At 33.9% G+C, this 21,958-nt stretch overlaps 1 protein-coding gene across 2 annotated transcripts in view; it reads left to right on the top strand.

The window, feature by feature from the left end:
* LOC145283655 (putative ATP-dependent RNA helicase DDX56) overlaps nt 1-21,958 on the top strand; it is a 74,776-nt gene that overhangs the window by 26,277 nt on the left and 26,541 nt on the right. For both annotated transcript variants that reach the window (XM_080132651.1, XM_080132650.1), the window contains exons 3-6: nt 7,256-7,336; nt 9,434-9,507; nt 13,909-14,079; nt 21,165-21,255. In XM_080132651.1, coding sequence (XP_079988777.1) covers nt 7,256-7,336; nt 9,434-9,507; nt 13,909-14,079; nt 21,165-21,255 — 417 coding nt within the window. The remainder of the gene's footprint in view (nt 1-7,255; nt 7,337-9,433; nt 9,508-13,908; nt 14,080-21,164; nt 21,256-21,958) is intronic.

Raw genomic sequence — 21,958 nt, 5'->3', positions numbered from 1 at the left:
AGTTACGTTTCACGGCCAACACAAGACTTTCTCTTGCTACTCCTTTTGAGAGTTGAACATTTTACCAGGAAGATTTATAATGTTTGTCTGGTGCTGTTTGCTGACAGTAAGCTGTGTTAGGTACTTTTTTCCTTCACCAAGAAAAGTTGTGTCAAAGTTATCATTTTCTTTTGCAACTGTTTCTTCATAAAACATTTGGGTCCATTAGAACAACAACGTTACACTTTATTTTCAATCTTAAAAAAAATTTGTGTTTGTAATTAAATTTTTTTATAGGTAGCATACAGTTACATATGAGGGCAACAACTATGAGAAGACAAGCAGTTGAATTTATTACTGAGAATAAACATTGGAGCTGAGATGGTTGCTGATTTTGTGGTGGTGTTGTTGAAGAGGGGTTATGTTTATTTCCTTACAGGACAAAACTATCTTAACTTTGTTTTATTCAAGTTAACCAACGTCCAAATCCCACTCATAGAATCATTGAAAAAATTAGCAATTATTTCTTCACTCAAACCATTTGGTACAAATCAAACTTCAGACTATTCCTGACTTGTCTACCATGTTTCAACTAAGAATGCCATCAGTTTTTGGGTCAGAGACTATTATAAGGAAAAATGGTTGAATCTTAAAATAAGATACATCACTAATTTAAAAAAAAAATTTTTTTATAACTTCATATTGCTCAATTAGCTAATTCAAGAACATAATTATACAACAAAAATTTATAGCAGTATGGTAACATTAAGAAAAATGGCTAAAAGTTCTTCAGTTGGTAGATGTAGGATGATTGAAGTAACAATCATATTGCAGATGTAGAAAAATGAAAACATGGAAGTGATAAGCATGGGTTTGCGAGAACATGAAATAAAGACCTGGCCAGAAATAAGTTAGATTTTAAATCAATTTTTAAAAGCCATCCAACATTTGTCAGCATGTAAAACTGACATCAAATTGAATATGGTGATGATATTCAATTTGCGGTTCTTATCTAGAATTCAACCTAATTAAAAAAAAAAAAAGCAGAAAAATCTTTCCTGTCACGGAAAGAAGTTATCATGTTCCAAAAATCACATAAAATGATTAAGTAGTTATATTTTTAACCAAGAAAATAAAATTTTGAGTATTTAAAAAGTAACCATCTTACTTGCCTCTTTAAAACAAATGTCAAGAATCAAAGGGAGATAACTCAACAATAGGTCATAACAACAAGATTTATGTTATAATGCCAAAAAATTTGAATTAATCACTTAAAAATTCTTTTAACTTTTTACTTGATTTATTTATGTGATTTTTGGAATATGATATTCCTGTTCTGTGATTTGTACGTACATCATAAAAATTGTGCTTTTTTTTTTTTTTTTTAATTACCATTCTAAATAAGAACCCAATTTGCTTTTTTAAGTTTTAAAAGCAACACTGATATTGTAACCAGTTAGCATTTTTGAAATAAGTATAGGAAAATTTGGAAGTATTTTATCCATTGTATGTCACTGTCTAATTCACAATGAATTGAACCTAAAAATTCAAAGTAAAACTTTTTAGACAATCATGTTTACCTGATAAATAATAATTAAATTTTTGTGGGTGGCGAGAGGAAGAACACTATTGTATCTATTCTGAAACAATCTCCTCTCTACTTTTATATAAAAGGAACTTTGTATGTGTGTGAGTTCATTCTGTATGGACTTCAAAATGGCTGGGTCAATTTTTTTGGAAATTTCACACAAGCATACTTTATGTGTATGGAAGTGTTCTTAGAAAGGTTTTGTATCAGAATGCCTCTGATAAGTATTGATAATAAAAAAAATCCAATTAAAGAATGAACAGTCCGATTTGGATTAAAATTAACACCCTTATACAGCCTAACATTACAAGTGCATTTGAGAAGTTTTATCACCACACAAGCAGAAGGGCCTGGCATATAAAATTAAGTGTCTTCCTTGATAAGACAGGAGCACGTTTGAAATGAATTTTTCTGTTAAAAAGCACAATTATAACCATGATACTTGATTTTGCATTTGAAACTTTTATTCGAGCCATTAAAAAAAATAATAATTTTTAAAAATCAACAGTAGGTTCTCTACAGTGCAATGTAGACTAATGACTGCAGAGAGGCATGCGAAACTTCTTCCCAATGCACCACGATGGGTCCCCAACTGAAGTAGGCAGTCAATCGATTTGACTGAAAAATGGTCAATTTCACTAATTTCAATGATAATAAATAATGAGTGAAACATTCATTGATCATCATTCAATCCCAAACAATGTCAGGTTTCCTTGCTAGCATATATATATATATATATATATATATATATGTATATATATATATATATATATTGCAGCATTAAGAATTGACTATATGATGTTAAATTTAATGAAAAAGAATTCTGAATTCTGCAGTATTTTAAGTTATGAATTTATTATATTTTTTACTAGAATATCTTATCCTTTTCTTTTCCAGTTTTAACAACTAGTCCTTTACTTTTCCATGTTTAATCTTTAAACCATATTACTTTTCATGCCCACATTTTTCTATTGTAATCCATGATTTTTCCAGACTTCCAGTAAATTCACTTGTTCTTTGTCTAATTTCAGTCTTATTTTTTTTCCCCATAAACATAACATACACATATGTAATAACAATGTATGGCACTTGTCTGCTTTCAATAAAATCCTCCAATTATCTCCCTTTCAGTCTTTCATTCTCTCTGTTTCACTTGTTACTTCTGTTTTTGCGAGATCAGTGAATGAGTAGTTGCTGAAGCGCCATGGTTGCTATGGAACCAGTCATAAAAAAACGTTGCTCACCTCCTTACATTTTTTTACGATTTGGAACATTAGTAAATTCATAACTTTTGTTTTACTGAACGAAAATTGAAAAAAATTTTTCCACAATATAGCTGAGAAGGTGATCTTATAAAATGTAATAATTGTTTGAAATTTGGTTGAAAAATGAGTGAGCAGTGAAGCGTTAAGGCAGTTTTAAATGACTAAAACTGCCACTTAACCATATATTCAAACACTACTGTGTTTAAATGATATATAAAATCAATTTTTATTTATACAAATATTTTGGCTACATATGTACATATATTTCAAAAGAATTATTTATTACTAGACTACCCATGACCCGTTGGGTCAGTATGTTAAGCTATAGAATTCATGTATGAGCGTGACACTTGTGACGTAAAGAAAATAGTTTGTTTATTTTTACATAACAGAAACATTTCTATGAAAGTATATTAAAATGAAAAAAGAATATAGATAGATTTTTATGAGTCGTTCTGTTTATTATAATTGATTATTTTTTGAAAAAAAAAAATTTGCAGTTACTGAATTATAAGTGGTTGGCCATACTTATAGGTAAATGTGCACTGAACAGATACCATAATACTTATTATAGTTAAATTCAAATTTTGATATATCTGCTTTTTTTACATCGTTCATTTCTGTATTATGTTTAAGTTATTTTAAACCCCACTCTTCCCATGTTAAATAATAATTTCGAAATAATAACGTTAATATTTCAGTGCGCAGGTCACGCGCGCATGCGCAACCAGATGTCATAAACTGGAAAGTGGGTTACATACATCGTTACAAGGTCATTTGAGTTTTATAATTATATAGATTACTAGTGTATATATGTAAGTATACGTATTAGAAGAATCTTTGTTCCTCTGTGGGTTGATAATATTTTATTTACAGTTGATTTAGTTTATATTGTTATCTTGCGTCGAAAGGGCATTAACCAAATAAACTTATTAATTTGAATGATATTCAAAGGTCGGTGAAATTAATAAGTTTTTTCACACAAATTACAAAACAATTTATCTGACACTAATCAAGATAAATCGGTTTACATTTAGCAATTTTGGTTCAGTTTATTTTAAAATATTGACTGATAAATTTTTTCTTCATTGGTTTGATAAATTATTGAACGGCTAACTATAAATTATTGAATGACTACATAATTTAAAAAAGGTTATTAATTTTTTCTTTTTAATTTCTTTGATTATCCTGTGCATTTATGGTTTAAATTCTTTTATAATAAAAAAGTATTTTTTTCTCTTTATTAATTTTATGTTTTGAATAATAAAAATAGTGTTCTAATATATAAAGTAAAGTCAGTGTCTATTTTTTTTATTTATTTTTTTTTTTTTTGTCATCGTTAGCTTTCTACCAAACTGATATTTGATTCTAGTTTGCCAGTTCTTTTGGTGTATCATTACAGCATGTTAAGAACAAAAATAAAAAGCTATTTGATGTAATTCCTTCCAGAAAATACTCTAACTTGGTCAGAATTATTTTCATACATATGCCATCTTAATAAAAAAAAAAATGCAAGTAAAAGCACTCCAACAAATCTGGGTAGGAACAGCTAGTGTTAAATATTTGGATATGATTAAGTTTCAAGTATCCCAGAAAATAAACAAAGTGAAAAGTTTCTTCTTTGTTATTGTAGCGAAATTCGGAAATTGAAATCTTGAATTTCAAGTGAAACCAATGGTATCTACTGAATTGTCATGTCACAGTAATGGACATATCCAAAATTACAAAAAACAATAAGATAGAAAATTAATCTATATATATATAAAAGGCAAAATGTGTGTTACCATTTTGTGTATGTCTTCAAAAGGCTTTTCGAGCACATGCTCCCGGGGTGGTTACTATCGCTTAAAACTGTGTATATAGGTCCTATATAATAATATCTAGGAATTAGGAAAGCACGTAGCGTATAGATTTATTTACGTCGATTTTTACAAAATTATTGCTATTTTGGCTTCTCGCATGTTGATTGGGGTTTTTAGTATAAATAAAGTGAAACTACACTCAAACGGACGTGTTCGCAGCATTGTGCCGGGAAAAACGTCCAGAAGTAATCAGCTTTGATCAATCTTGTATATCAGACAGTCAAATTTCGAAAAACAAACTCAGACGCTGATGCTGCTTGACTTCTATTTGACCTTCTTAATTAGGTCAAATGGAAGCAGCAAAGTTAACTTTTATTACGCACGCCTGTTTTTCTAGTTATAGTTAGATAAATAAATTCAAACACGTCTACGCTGTATGTTGCGGTGGCCCAATGGTAACATCGCACGGTTATTTTTTTTCACACATTAGTTTCCAACCCAAGGGTACGGGTTTGATTCTCATACTCACCTGCCAAAACATTTTTTTATTATTATTTACGCCCCCCCCCCCCCGAGTTTTGATTTACCTCAAGACACCCGGGCATTGCCGGGTACCCCCCGCTAGTTATTAATGAAAATAGTTTCCAAAGACAATTAGCAAAAATTGTGTTTTGCAAAAAAAAAAAAAAAAAAAAAAGTTGTAATTGTAACAAAGGGAGGTAAATGTTTTCTGAAAACTAAAAATCTTTGGCCAATTTAGTAAAACTTAATTTTTGCTACTTGTCTTTGAAAACTGTTTTCATTAATAATTAATTTTCTGCATAATCGTTTTTCATAATTTTTGGATATTTTCATTCCTGTAACATGACAATTCAGCAGATACAACTGATTTAATTTGAAATTCAATATTTCATTTTTCACATTTCACTGCAATAACAGAGAACCAATGAAAAAGATGACTTTATGGTCTACATCAGAAATGAATACAAATGAATCAAGTTTTGTTTTTATCACAAGTTTGATTTTTAACAGATAAAATTTTATTTCAAGAAAAAAAGTGGGAGAAACTCAATATTTATTTAATTTGGCTCTTTTTGTTTTCTTTGAAATAGCATTACAAGTTGATTTTTTTTTTTTTTTTTTTTTTTTTTTTTTAGATAATTATTTTATCAACTTGCATGAAAAGAGTTATGTAAAAGATGCATAAAATCGTTTGAATTATGCAAATACCATCAGTAGTTCAAAAGTTATGAGAATTTTAATTGCCAAAATTTAGGCTTTTCTGTGGACATTTCAAGAAATTCGGTAATTTCGCCACCATTTATTTATTTATTTTTCAAGCTATTCTCATGAAACTTGGCAGTCTTATGTAAAATTGTATGCTCTTTGTGATTATGCAGTCAAATCTGCTGTATCTCTTTACCATAAGCCATGAATTATAAATTCAGATGTACAAATTTCAATTTTTTTTAAACTGGCGCATGGTATCATACAGTGGGTGACTATTCATGAACAAAACTAAGTATTATAGTAGTATTTAAATATAGCTTTATTGAGAATAGGCATTTTCCTGCCTCCTCACCAAAGGAGAGCTTAATCTTGGGTGTAGCCATTGAATACCTAAAGAGCATTCATGGCCGGTATTTACTACTACTCTCAAAGAAAAAAAATTGAGTAGATATGAATTAATCTCAGAAATAAATCCAAGAAAATTTTTCATGTAGATTTTGGATTTCAGTAAAAGATGGAAATTCCCATAGTCGACTAGAACTTATGCATTTTGGAACCAGTCCAATTTTCAATGATTTCTATAAAAGATAACATTTTAAGGAACATTCCGCACACTTAATAATTATCAAATATTTACATATTATACATGAAAATAATTCTGAAACTATTATTTATATGAAAATGGATGATATATACTGATTTATCTTATCAATTTTGAAATATTCTTTGTCAACTTTGGTCAGTCGTAACTTTGCTTTCTGTGATCGTAAAAATCAAAATCAAACACCAGTAGAGATGAACTTCTTTGTTTATATAGCCTGTAAAATTTCAGCCATATCTAATTAAATTTAACCCCGTGCATATGTATCCAAACGTAATGTATAAAATGTAAACATGGAAAAAAGTGTTTCCCTTTTTATTGTTGTCATTTTTTACTATTTTTTCATTTTTAACTTGAAGCATAAAAACATTGAACATATAAGAAAAAAATAAATTAACATCATTGGAATGCTTATTCTATTCTCTTTCCATCAATGTAATTCTTTTAAAAATTGATCAACAAATAAAAAAAGATATAACTTGTTGAAGCACATTAGGTATGTAATATTGTCAATGCCGATGAAAATACAGCATACGCTTGTAATGCTACTTGAAATATGATTGATTCAATATTTTATAGTCTGATTTGTAGGAAAAAAAAACGGATGTAATTTTGTTTGGAACAAAAGATATTTGGGAAGGAAAAAAAAGATATTGTTTTAAAAAAAAATAAAAAATAGCAAGTAAAAAAAACATGACTGGGCAATGCCGCGTTAAAGCAACTAGTATTAAATATTTCATAGTCTTACATGTCGATGTGCTTATTACAAAGAAAATGTTTTTCATTGTAGACTGCTGTTGAGCAAACAGTGAAAGCCGTAATTCTCACTCCATCCATTGAACTGTGTAATCAGGCTTGTAAAAACATACAGGTTTGTATATTAAAAATTATAATTTTAAAAATTCATTTGCTGCTTATTTAGAATTACACTTGATTAAAAAAAACAAACAACAGAAAAAGAAATACAAAAAAATCTTTATGCTCATCATTAAACGAAGATGTCATGTTTCAAAAATCACCTTAATTGATCAAATAGCTTTTTTTAACTAAGATTTTTAACGGTTAAAACATCACATAAATTAATCAAGTTTTTTGGGGGGGTTTTTTAATTAAAAAGTCAAATTTTATGATTTTTAGTGATTAAAAAGTTTTAATTATTTTAAATAGAATCAAAGTCTTTGTAATCAAATTGAATTGTGCCCTTGAATTTTGGAAAAAATTTTCAAATATGGCTGCTCCCGGCTCTTCATTTCCTCATAAAATTTGATTTTCTTAATTTAAAAAAAAAAACTGCTTGATCAATTTATGTAATTTTTGGAATATGACATCTTCATTCTATGAGTATGTACATAATAAAGAGTTTTTTATTTTTAATTAAGTGTAATTCTAAATAAGCACCATTCGTTTGACTTCAGATGATTAATTTGTTTTTCAAAACTCACTAGATTTTCTTTGATAGTTTATTTAGTACTTTCTACATAGGTATTTCATTAATTACTGATAAGTCCTAAACTGTAATCTAAGCTTCAATCTCTGTCCCATCGATGAAATGTTGCATCCCTCTGCCTCATCATTATAAGTATTTTAATCGTGGATTCTCTGACAAACTGCAAGCCCTTTATCCCTCGATATGATTCCTCTGACAAACCTGACAAGCAGCAAAGTTCTACCTCTACATAGTAGAGATCCCTAGATGTAAGAAAGCCTTCTACTCTAATAGTTTCTTCCCCAGTCCTTCTAGGTTCCTGCTTCCCCAACTGTACTGACATGCAGAAGTTTAAGTGTAATGTGAATAGACATCTTGCTGCCCAACTCCCTACATAGTATGCTTGCAACTTATCCCTGATAGTAGCCCCCTACATCAAAGTGGCACTGTGCCTTGTTTGGGGTGAAAATGTAATAAAAAAATTTTTTTTTTTTTAATTGTCATGTTAATTAAACATTTAACCTTACAACAAATAAATAATTATTAAAGATTATAAAAGAATTTTCTATAAATAAACAGTTTATTTGACAAACGTTTGATAAAAAGTAGATGCTTATTTAGAATTTTAAAAAATACAAAATAAATCTTTATATGTCATGGAACGAAGATGTTTCAAAAATCACGTAAGTTGATGAAATAGTTTTTTTTTTTTTAATTAAGGAAATCAAAATTTATGATTTTTAACGATTAAAAATTATTTTTATTACAAAATTTCGGTAGCCGAATTGAATTGTTGCTCTTGAATTTTAAAACAAAATGGCGGCTCCCACACCCCCGTCTCACTTCTTAATTTAAAAAAAAAAACTACTTGATCAATTATTGTGATTTTTGGAATATGACATCTTCGTTCTGTGATAAAGAATTTTCTGGATTTTTGTTTTTTTGATAAGCGTAATTCTAAATAAGCACCAAAAAGTTTTATTTCAATGTCAAGTTTAAAAGATTTAAATCATATTAGTATTACTAAGATTATCTTAATTTTATTTTTCCACTTTATTATGATGTTAGAAACACAAATGAAAAAAAAAAAAAAATTAAAAACAAATTTTAAAAATTAATAGTAATAATCGATAAGAAAATTAAACTGTAAAATTATTTGAAATGCAATTGAGAAAAATTGGAAAACACAAATTCCTTTGACCTAATGTTGATAGTTGAATAATAGATAATGATTTCATCAAGTAATTCTGAAAGAGGGGTCAAACAAGCAAATGAAAGTATAAATATGGTTTTCTCTCTTAATAATTTTGATTTTTATAATTCAGGATAATTACGACCTCATCCTTGTCGTACTATATTGTATTCTGTACTATAGTTATGCATTTAAGTACTAAATTATGACTATGATTTCAAAATTACTTTAATTATTTACATATTTCATTTGTTGTTCGAAATGTGGTTGTTGCTATTGATATTGTTTCAGCATTACATAAACGCAAAGACCAAATATACATGACTACATATATTTAATTTTTGTTTCAGAAACTCAGTATCTGTTGTTCAACTGAAGTGCAGTGTGTTGATGTCAGTCCAAAAGTTCCTCTTCCAATCCAAAAGTAAGACAGTTTTTATTAGTAAATCTTAGTTTGATAACTTACATTTTGTTGTCATCATATTAAAAAAGTTTATATTAAATTAATTTGGACATTATCAAATTGCTTTTTTTTAAAGGAGTCATCACTTATCAAGTCCTGGAGGCCACTCAGGGATAAGGGTTAATGAGTGTACAGTAGTCAAGGGGAACATGTTGTAGTCATCGTTAGTAGTGGAAATTTGGTAAATTGGATTACTTAAGGGGATGGCTCATCAAGAACTTGTTCATGTTGGGCTTGAAGACAACTATATTGTAGTTGGTTGGAAAGCAGAACAGAGTTCCACAGGTGTGCAATTCCAAGAAAGAAGCTTTGTTCAGGGAATCTTTGTTTAGGTTTAGGTACAGATAAAGAGTGGAGGAAATTATTGATAGTGGTTTCAGCTAGATGAGTATTTTTTGTGAAAGTCAGAACAAGGGGAACCATAGACTGGAGCTCAGATGAGCACTTGCCATGAAAATAATGATAAAGCAGAGACAGGCTCGCAACGTCTCTTCTGTGGGAAAGAGAAAAGGGCATTCCTCACTAGGCTACAAAGTATTTTGAACTCTGTCAAGGCAGGATAAGATGCTTCTAGCAGCTCTTGCCCAGATGTCGCAACAGTACTTCATCCTTGGACGTACTTGGCTCTTATACAGGTAGAGAATTGTATCAGTAGTGAGATATCTACTGGAGCGGTAGAATGATTCCAACATTTTCCCAGCATCTCTGGCAACAAATTTGATGTATGTGTCCATTTCAGATCAGGAGTAAAAGTTAGAAAAACATGGAGCCTCCCCAAGACGAGCCATTCATTTCAATTGTTGCCAGACTGGGATCAGAGCGTTAATGATGGAAAGATTTTTTTTATTTTTTTTTTTTAAATTACATTTTCACCCCAAACAAGGCACGTTGCTACTTTGATATAGGGGGCTACTATCAGGGATATAAGCTACAGGGGTACTATGTAGGGAGTTGGGCAGCAAGATGTCAGTTTACGCTACACTTGAACTATTGCATGTCAGTGCAGTTGGGGAAGCAGTGACCTGGAAGGGAATTCCAAAGTCGAGCGGTTCTGGGGAAGAAACTACTGGACTAGAAGGCTCTTTTACATCTAGGGATCTCTACTGTGAAGAGGTGGGATTTAGCTGCTTGTCAGGTTTGTCGGGAGTATTTACGTCGAGGGAGGTACAAGTGCTTGCAGTTCGTCAGAGCAAGCACCGTTAAAGTACTTGTAGAACAAGCAGAGGGATGCAACATTTCGTCGATGGGATAGAGGCTGAAGTTTAGATGGCAGTTCAGGACCTATCAGATTGGCGACTCTCTTTTGAACCTTGTCTAGGAGCGAGAGACTAGTGGCAGATGCACCAGCCCAAATATGACAACAATACTCCATACATGGGCGAATGGTGGCCTTATAGAGGTACAGGATACTTTCGGGTGTTAGTAGCTTTCTAGCACGGTAGAGAGAGAACCTACCTTCTTTGCAGCAGTCCTGGCAATACTCTCAATGTAATTGTTAGATAGAAGCTTGGTTTTAGATGCATTAAAATTAACCAGCCACCTCTTTCCTTATTGCACCACGTGATCAAGATCAGAGAGAACTTGGTTGTTTACTGCCTTTGAAGTGTTGCCATAGATGGTAGTGTCGTCAGCATAAATATTGACAAATGATCAAAGGATGTGATTTGGGAGATCAGGAAGAGAGTTTGGCCCAGGATAGACCCCTGAAGGGCTCAAGTATTAATATTGTGAGCTTCTGATTTCTGTCCATCAACCACTACTCTTATGAACCTATCAGAGAAAAATGATTTAATAATTAAAAAAACATTTCCAACTATACCATAGCTGGAGATTTTGTGGAGTAGATATAAATACCATACCCTGTCAAAGGCCTTTGATATGTCAAGGGCAATTGCCTTAGAAAAGAAGCCTCTGTCGAGAGATTCGCTAATCCTATGAGATATAAGCACATCTGCTGTAGATCTAGCAGAACGGAAGCCATATTCCATGTCACTGAGGAGGTTATTTTTGCTGAGGTGGTAGACTACTTCTCTATTTAACAGATTTCAGCAACTTACTCATGACGCACAGGAGACTGATTAGTTTGTATTGAGAGGAAGAAGAATAATCACCTGAATTTTTAAACATACTGATGAGGTTTCCAGGGTGTTGGGAAGCATTTCTCCTAAAGACAACACTTTGTAAATATGGGAACTAGTTCTGGTTGAAACTTTTTGAGCACGATAATGGGAATGCCATTAGGACCAGTTGCTTTACTGGAATGGGGGGGGGGTAGTGGCCCTGATCGCATAAGGTAGAATTAGCTGCAAAGTTCTTGGCAAAGAGTCTGGCTTTGTTCGATGCTGACAAGATAACCTCAGGTCCATTGATGATGGTTGGGATAGTGCACACTTCTATTCAGGACCCTGCTTGTTATTTGCTAAAATTGGTGGGAACCAAACTGCTGCTCTGTTACTCTGGACTGAGCATACAACTCTCTTGCATTCTTTATCACTCTTTTACAGTGGTTGCTGGCAGTCCTGAAGGTGGCTTTAGTCTCAGTACATCTATTATGTTGGAAGCAATGGAAATAGTGATTTCTGTGTGCAATGGCAACAGCACATTCTGGAGAGAACCATGGCTAGCTGTTAGGTTTTTGCTGGAATTTTTTTGAAGATATGAAGCGGTCTATATCTACACTTAACCATTCCGGCAGGTCTTATACTATGGAGGACACATTCTTTTTAAACCTGGAATGAAGAGGTAGATCTGATATAAATGTACACAAGCTATCCCAGTTAGCCATAGAGTATCGATATACTGTATGATGGAGAGGTATGTCGGAGGACTTATTACATTTTGTTCTTATCTTAACGGAGACAACCGAGTGGCCAGAAGATCCCAGGGAGGATAGAACAGAAGACGAACATAACTCAGGGCAAGTTGTGGTCCTGGATATGACCTTAAACTATATCCGATGGTGAGGGCCCCAGCTTGTGGGCTTTGGGGAGTGTGGAGCCACCCCTTAATTGCCATTGCTCCCAGGTCCACTCTGACCCGGAGTGGTAGAACCTGTCAGGGTCCCAACTATGGGTTAAATAGAAACTGACTTGAAAAAAAAACAAATATATTCTATTAAAAACTTTTTCTTTAAAATCACTGGATTCAGCATTAAATGACCTAAAAAGGGTTGATATGCCGTAAAACCAACCAACCAACCAACCAGGGCAAGTTGTGAAATACTAAAATATATGTCTAGTTAAAAAATTGAAAGAAAAATTTAATTTTAATGTGTGTGTATTTATATATAAAAATAATTAATAAATAAAAATAAATAAACTAATATAACACCTTAAATATAAACAAAAAATAAAATTTATCTAAACACATCAAGGTTACCTTTTAATATGCAGCAAAGGATGATTTTCTCTTCTCCAAAAATAAACGAAGTTAGGTGAAATATAAATCAACTGAAACTTTATCTGATAAAAGTCCAATCATTGGCTGGTGAAAACAGAAGCAGGAATTACAAAAAATCTGATTGGTTGGCTAGCAAACTTAATACCACATGTATATATAAAAACATGTGGTAACATTAATTTTGTGCATTAGTCTGACAAGACTTTACAATTTTGAAACACAGAAAATTCTTTGGAGCTTAAATTGTGTGTGTGTATTATGTATCTAGTTTCAATATTTACTTTGCCAGTGCTCGATACATAAGTAGAGCTAGCTAGTAAGGTTTGAAAATATATATGGCAATTTAGCTACACAGAATTTTCTGTGTTTCATCCTAGTGAATAAATATAAGTATTCATTAGAGAATTGGCTCTGTAATAATAAATATGAAAAAAAAAAAGCATATTTTATGACTGACAAGTATAAAATAAAATATAAGTGGAAAACATCTAAATTAAAATTAGCTCGCATCTCAACACAAAAGAGAAACCGGATCCTCACCAAAGAGAACAAGGACACGAGTGGATTAGAGGCAAGGCTACATTTCTGTGTTTCAAAATTGTAAAGTCTTGTCAGACTAATGCACAAAATTAATGTTAATGGGTAAAGTTGTACACACATAAAACAAAATTTGCAAATTCAACAAAGATTGATTTTGATTCTGAGTCTATTGCCTTCAATTTTAGAGGATTCAAGGAGATGATTTCTGTTTGACCTTCTCTGGCCTGAATCTATCTTTGAGAATTTGTCAAAAATTTATTGTAAAAATATTGTACCCAAATAGCGTTTTTTTTCTTTTTCTTTTGCCCCCAGAGGATATTTATGGTGTTTGCTAAACAAAAATATAAAAATACTTTTAATTTAAAATATTTTGTTCACTAAAGTTTTTCCATTTTCATTTTGAATATTCGATGTATTTTTCAGACCTCTACTGATTGAAAGGCCAGATATTGTAATTGGTACCCCAACACGAATCTTGGCCCACATTAATTTCGGCAATTTGTTCCTGGCGGATTCGATGGAAATATTGGTGATTGATGAAGCAGATCTTCTTCTTTCATTTGGTTATGAACAGGACATGAAAGCTTTGATGAAGTAAGAATCTTTGTTATACTTATCTATTTCTATCTAATGTATAAAATTATCTTGTTGGATACTCAACTTTTGTCATTAGTAATTTAAAATTAATTGTGATTTATCAGATTTTCGTGTTGATCAGTGCAGCATGTTGTTAAAAACATAAATTTGTCATTAACTTTATTTTCTTTAAAAATGTGTCTAAAATTTTCTTTTTGATGAGCAACCATCTTTAAAAACAAAATAATGAACACTAAATTCTTTTAAACGTTTTTTTTTTCTATTTTTGTAAAAAAATATTTTTCTAACAGAATTTTCCTTAAAATAGTTCAATAACTTAATGTCCAACACAATTACAGACTCCATGATATTATTGTCAAATCTTGTTAGTGAGTGCTTCAAAGTGAGATTTAGTGTGTAATATAAATAATTAATTATACTTCAGGCACCCCAGAATCAGAAATGATCAAAAAGATTCTTGTTGATATAACACTGGTCTCTGTTATTTTTGGTTAAATTATAGAGAAAAGATACACACACACACGCACACACAATTTTTTTTTTTTATATAAATTTCTAAGGTTTATAAAATAAAATATTTTGTAAAAGAAATCTGTGCAGACAAGTGTATTATTTATAATTCAACAGGAATCAAAAGCCCACTGGTGTCTAGCTAAAATGTGTTCATTTGGTTGTTTCTTATTCTAGGGTGCCTTAAATATAACTGATCCGTTAGTGTGTGTATGTGCATATATATATATATATATATATATATATATATATATATTTGTAGTCATCGACATACAGTCCTATTTCGTTGATTCACTTATTTTAAAAACAATTTCCTGACAAATTTCTTTTTTACCATGTCACATCGACGTAGTAATGCGGAGGGGGAATCCCTTTTTAGCTTATTTAGATGACAGAAGAACTTTATTTAAGTACAATACTTAATAGTAACAGCCATGGTAAGGTGCAAAAAAGAAAAAAAAAAAAAGAAAAAAAGTGCCACCTAATTTAACTTTCACTATTCGTTACCTAAATATGCAGTATCTTAGCTGTGATACTAGAGCTATTCTTCCTGAGTGGTTGCTATGCTCCTGTGCGTTACCTTAATGTCTTCCTATAAATACAAAATACGGAATTTCAGACCGCCATGAACTAGTTCTTGTAACTGGAACAAACACCTAACTGCTAGCTACGAAATCCCAATATACATTTTACCTCCAAGACGATTACCTCTGTCTAGCCTGCATGCGCAAAAAAAAAAAAAAAAAAAAAAAAAAAAAAAACTTATCTGCCACTCTAAATCTGTTTCTTGTAAATTAATAACTCCTATCCCTTGAAGGCTAACAATCTGCTCCTTCCCACCAAACCGCCACTTAACTCCTACATTTCACTCCGTTTTGTACTGGAATCTTTAACTTCCAGCCCCTGACTCTCACATGCTAACTGCTTAGTCATCACTAAACATCTATACAATTCTACCCTCTAGACATGCATTGGAGTTCATTCCTATTCCAGTTGGGATTAAACAGCTAAAGTATGTACTCGGAAACAAAGCACACCGCACTGCATTACACAACTGTCCCCTCTTAGATATCTTTGCAACGCTAATACAAAACTGAACCAATGCTCATTGCTATGCTAAATGTCCATAACTTTTACTTGAAAGCTGAAAACATCTTCTCTCAATAATAGAAACTCACCTTGTACCTCCAACTTTATTCGCACCTACTAAAACCAGCCCATATATCTATTTATCAAATTACACATGACTCAAAACTTACTGTTTTACCCGTACTATATTGCACTCGCATCTCATGCCCTGATATCATCTAAAATATAGTTTTGGCACAACTCGTAGTTCAATTCTTAACTCCTACTCACACTTTAATATTATACTAGACCCAAGCTCACATGGATAAAAAAAAATAAATAAATAAAAAAAAATAAAAAAGGAAAAAAAAAAATGAGAAAAAAATATTTATAAACAAAAATGAAAGCCTCTAACCACACTATCTCCTAACAAGCCTCCTTACAATCATAGTTGCTTACACTGCATGAGCTCTACTCAACCCCTTTATCCAGTAACAATGAAATAACAATATCCCTAATCCACTTTGAGGAGTGTAACTATTTAGCAGATATAACCTCTACAAACTAACCCAATTAACATTATCTAACCACGCGGGGTCGCAGAAATACCTGGATTAGAACCCAGGCGCGGAGCAAACCCTCTCAGTGGTGACGGACCCAGTAGATCTTCCCAGATCATCCGTCTAGGAGAAGGAAAACTCTGAAACTAAACCAAAGAGGAGGGAGGCCTCTTCAGTCTTGGATGACAGCCTTCCTAGAGCTGGTGACTCAAACAAATTACCGGTTTGCAATACCTAAATTGCTTAAGGAGTAGATAGGTCCTGCCTATCGCCCGGCTTCCATACTCCTTCTTTGCCTATTAGTCAGGCGCAGAGATACTATCAGTGATTCGACAGAAACACCCAGTGGTAGATCTTGTTTCTTGTCTAGGGCAATGAACGCCGTTTCCCCCACTCCCGACACACCCCACCCCTAAAGCTGGGCATTTGAGAATGCTTGAGTACCACATATGCCTGAGCAATTAGATTGGGTTGACCTTCCTCTGATGGGTTGAGGGTACCGGATTGACAGTTACTGGCTGCTGTTTCCGACTGGTAGTACAGGAGCCCTAACTCTTTGGTAGCGCTTAGAGCGGCTGCTCCATCAACAGTTGAATAATATCGGGATGTTTGCAGTGCCATGGCGCGCATGGAAAGGGACCCTGCACTCATCCCCGGTGGGCTTTCCTGAGGCCACAGTCCTAGTTGATGGAGGGTCAGCTGATGGTCTACTTGTGATGCATGTGTGATATTCTGCATAACCTCCTGTTCGGCTTCCCCTAACCCAACTGAAACTCGTTAAAAAACATGATGACAGTACAATCTAAAAACAAGCCTAAACCAGGCTTAGGGTCAAACAAATCCAACTTGCCTCCTCCCTTGAGGCTTGCATTCACAAATATCCATGGGCTTAGAACTAATTTAGCTAATGTTGAAGCATTTCTCCTAACAAATACCCCGGATATCTTAGCATTAAGTGAGACTAACCTACACTCCTCCATCCCCTCTAACTACTTTAACATGCCTGGATATCTCCCACTCTGCCGTAAGGACTCTGACAGACATATGCACGGACTTGGAGTTTACATTCGTAATACCCTTCCCCTGACTAGAGAAACAAACCTAGAAACGGATGATCAAGCCTTTATGTGCTTTAGACTAATCATGCAACACAACATTAGCTACTTTTACTTTCTCTACCGCTCTCCTTCGACCCAAGACTGCACCATAATAAACAAAGTATCTGACAGCATAGACACAGCACTCTCTTTCGACACTAGCGCCCAAGTACATGTATTTGGTGACTTTAATGTCCATCACAAAAACTGGCTTGGATTCTCTACTTATACAGATGCAGCAGGCAGCGCAACTCATAGCTTCTCTGTATCTCACTCCCTATCGCAAATTGTTACTTTTCCAACCCGCTTCCCTGATCAGGAAGAACAACACGCATCACTATTAGATCTATTTTTGACCACAATTCCTGATGATTGTGTAACGAAAGCCGACAGCCCACTTGGGAACGCTGATCATGCGATAATAATGGTTGAAATCGCCCTAAACTCTAGACCCAAAACTGAAGAGCCAGTGCTCAAAACAACGAGATATTTTAAAAAGGCTGACTGGGAAGCTATCAGAGATCTTATCAGAGACGCCCCATGGGGAAATATTTTTTCTCTTCCTGCTGAACAGTGTGCAACTGAGACCACTGAATGGTTCAAAACTGCAATCGAAGCGCATGTTCCCATGCGGAAATTCTATAGCAAGCCCCACTCTCCCCAATGGTTTACTTCGACTTGCGCAACTGCCATTGCTCAAAGGCAGCATGCATTCCGAAGGTTTAACCGACATAAGTCCAGTTCAAACAGACAAAAGTACATAGAAGCTAGAAGTAACGTTCAGAAAGAAATAGCAACAGCTAAGAGGGAATTTACGGAAACCACTAAAAAACGCATCGAAGCACAAAAATTAGGAACTCGTGACTTCTGGAAAATCTACAACAGTGTAGTAAATAATGGGCAATCAACGATCCCCCCACTAACCAACAATCACGAGGTTCTTTGCTCAGCAACCGAGAAGGCTAACATGCTTGCCAGTCGGTTTGCCTCCAACTCTACACTGGACCCTTTAAACCACCCCCTACCTGACTTTCCTATGCGGACAGACGCCAAGCTAGACGACCTGGAAATCACCCCTGCTCAGGTGCATGCTATCATAAAAAACCTTGACACTTCCAAAGCATGTGGACCCGACCTCATCCCAGCTGTGCTATTAAAAAAGTGCTCAGCCGAAGTAGCTCCAGTTCTCTCCAAACTCTACAACAAATGCCTTAATGAATCTTGCTTTCCGAGCTGCTGGAAAACTGCTTCTGTGGTACCAGTATTCAAGAATTCTGGCGAAAGAACTGACCCATTAAATTATCGCCCTATTAGCCTCCTCCCACTTTTTGCCAAAATATTTGAGACCTTAATTAACCATGCTCTAGTCCAGCACCTTACAGATGCTAAACTTCTGACCGACCATCAATATGGATTTAGACAAGCCCGTTCCACGGCAGACATCCTCACTGTAATCTCTGAACGCATATACCATTCACTGGACAAAGCGGGAGAGGGCAGAGCGGTAGCTCTAGATATATCTAAGGCTTTTGACAGGGTATGGCATGAGGGTCTCCTCAGGAAGATTAGATCTTACGGTATCACTGGTAGAATACTTAACATAATTAAATCCTTCTTAGATAAGAGAAAAATCCAGGTTGTCCTCGACGGTCGTACGTCTAAACAATATAATATAAATGCCGGAGTGCCCCAGGGATCTATCCTTGGTCCTCTGCTGTTCCTGATATTCATAAATGACCTCCCCGATAAAATTGCCTCTGAGATGGGTATATATGCTGATGACACCACACTCTATAGCAGGCACGACAGGAAAACAAATGAACATATATCTAAAGTAATGGCAGAAACACTAGAGGATGACCTCAAATCAGTAGTGGAATGGGGACAAAAATGGATGGTAACGTTCAATGCCACCAAGACAAAACTGGTTTCATTCAATAATTACAGGAAACCTTCTCTACCACCTATAGCAATGGCCAACAACTCTTTAGCTGAGAGTACGTCTTTCAAGCTCCTTGGCCTAACGTTCACAGGAAACATGAGCTGGAACAATTACATCGAGGGCATTGCCAGGGCCGCTGCGAGGAAGGTGGGCTCTCTCTACCGTGCTAGAAAACTTCTAACACCCGAAAGTATCCTGTACCTCTATAAGGCCACAATTCGCCCATGTATGGAGTATTGCTGTCATATTTGGGCCGGTGCATCGGCTACTAGTCTCTCTCTCCTTGACAGGGTTCAAAAGAGAGTCGCAAATCTGATAGGCCCTAAACTGGCATCAAAACTTCAGCCTCTGTCCCATCGTCGAAACGTTGCATCCCTCTGCCTGTTCTACAAGTATTATAATGGTGAATGCTCTGAAGAACTGCAAGCACTTGTGCCCCCACGACGTGAACACCCTCGACAGACCCGACAAGCTGCAAAATCCCACCCCCACACTGTAGAGATCCCTAGATGTAAAAGATCTTTCTACTCCAGTAGTTTCTTCCCCAGAACTGCTAGACTTTGGAATTCCATTCCAGGTCACTGCTTCCCCAACTGTACTGACATGCATAAGTTCAAGTGCAACGTGAACCAACATCTCGCTGCCCTAATCCCTACATAGTGCCCCAGTAGATGTTTCCCCTGATAGTAGCCCCCTACACCAAAGTGGCAATGTGCCTTGTTTGGGGTGAAAATGTAATAAAAAAAAAAAAAAAAAAAAAAAAACAACTCATCAGTGCCACTAGACTAGCACCTCTCTCAAGCCAAGGATTGAACCTAGAACCGTCATGTTGACAGTCGGCAGTTCTCTCACTCGACCACGGAAGCGATGCCCGCAAATAATCTGTCCGAATGTCTATTTAAACAAACATCCATCCACTATTTTTACAGTGCTCAAACTGCCTGTTTGTAAACAAATAAACAGCGAGCTTTGCATTTTTCAACCAATTAAGTAGCGGGTGAGATTATTTACGACAGTGCTCTACCCAAGGGGGGGTGCTTATAGGATATAATGAAATCATTTTAGTTTATAATGTTATATGCACATTTTTTTTTAACTGGTATAGAAAAAGAAATAAAATTTAAGTTGTAAGGAAGAAAATAATTTCCATATTCAATTAAAAATATGAATTATTCTGTTTGCTTATTATGAGTTTTTGTTTATTTTTTTGGCATAATTGAGAAATGTTTCCATATTACCATGAATGGGACCAAATCATTTTTTTAAATAAACTACAATAGAACCCCGGAATACGTGGCCCTAAGATATGTTTTTTTTTTTTTTTTTTTTTTTTTTTTTTTTGTTTTGTTACAATGTGCAATACAATGTTTTTTTGGTCTCTGGTTACGATATTTGCCCCGCCTTATGGTGTTATTTATAATGTTATTTGATTATATACATGTGTATTATATACTGTACTGTATTTTGTTACTAATTTTAATGCCGTATCCTGGGGTTCTATTGTATAGTGAAATGCATTGTTATATTGCTAATAACATGGTATAACAATAACAAATAAAAATTGTGTTTAATCTTAGTTTAGAAAAAAAAAAAAATCAGTTTTACATGTTAGCTTAAATATTATTTAGGTCCAACTTTTTAAATTTCGCAAATACACTTTAACTGGATTAATTATTCTATATATTAATACCACAGTACCTTGATATTGCTGTAAAACAAAACAATGAAATAAACAACTTGCTGGTGATAGCTGCAGTAGTATATTAAAATGGACCCTGACATCTGAATACTTGGTAATTTTTTTTTTATTTAGAGATCTGCATCATATAAGGTTACTGATCTTAACATAAAAGTACGTTTGGACAAAATTAATATTTTCTATGAATACGTTTTTGTATCTTGCAGACATTTTCCGCGAATCTATCAATCTTTTCTGATGTCAGCTACGATGAGTGAAGATGTCCACACACTAAAAAGAATGGTTCTTCACAATCCTGTAAGTATACATGCATCATAGTGTGCGTGCGTGCGTGTGTGTAGGGAGGTCTAACATATAGCATGAAATGTTAATTGAGCATAATACTTATTTGCTGGGTTTTGGCAAATGGTGCTCATATTTAGTCAGAACCTATTGAGTCCTCGTGTATTTGACAGATAGTACACTCTGATCACAGCCTGACAATCAAGATTGAATCATTTCCATGAATACCATGGGAAAAGTATGAATATGCTAAGATAGGTTCAACTCCTGACCTCTTCCCTTTCACTTTTTTTTCTATTTGGTTAATTATATATTTTATTAGCAGGCTGCCCAGAGTTGCCCGGTCCTAAGATAAACTTAAATATGATATTTTAATTAATACTAATTATGTATTTATTATTATAAAAACAATTCTCTATTGATTATTATTTTGAACCTAATATATAGTAGTGAGCTCAAAACAACAACAAAAAAAAAGGGCTTTTGTGCCATCAGCTAAAATCGAAACAAAAACCTACAACTCTCCACCCTTATTCCTTAGCATGGCCATACATACATATATATGTATATAAATTCACCTGTCATCCCTTTTTAAAAAATGGAATGTCTTGATTGTCGAAGACAAAATTCAAGCAAGGGCCACAGTGTTTTATAATTATATAGATAGATATGAAGGAATACTCCTCCATATCTATTTACCAGCAACGTTTCAAGCAAA

This window comes from Euprymna scolopes, chromosome 8 (genome assembly GCF_053919585.1).
Source record: "Euprymna scolopes isolate OS-2025 chromosome 8, ASM5391958v1, whole genome shotgun sequence".
Classification (NCBI taxonomy): domain Eukaryota; kingdom Metazoa; phylum Mollusca; class Cephalopoda; order Sepiida; family Sepiolidae; genus Euprymna; species Euprymna scolopes.
The sequence above is the reverse complement of the archived record's forward strand: the minus strand, read 5'-3'. Positions and strand labels throughout refer to the sequence as shown.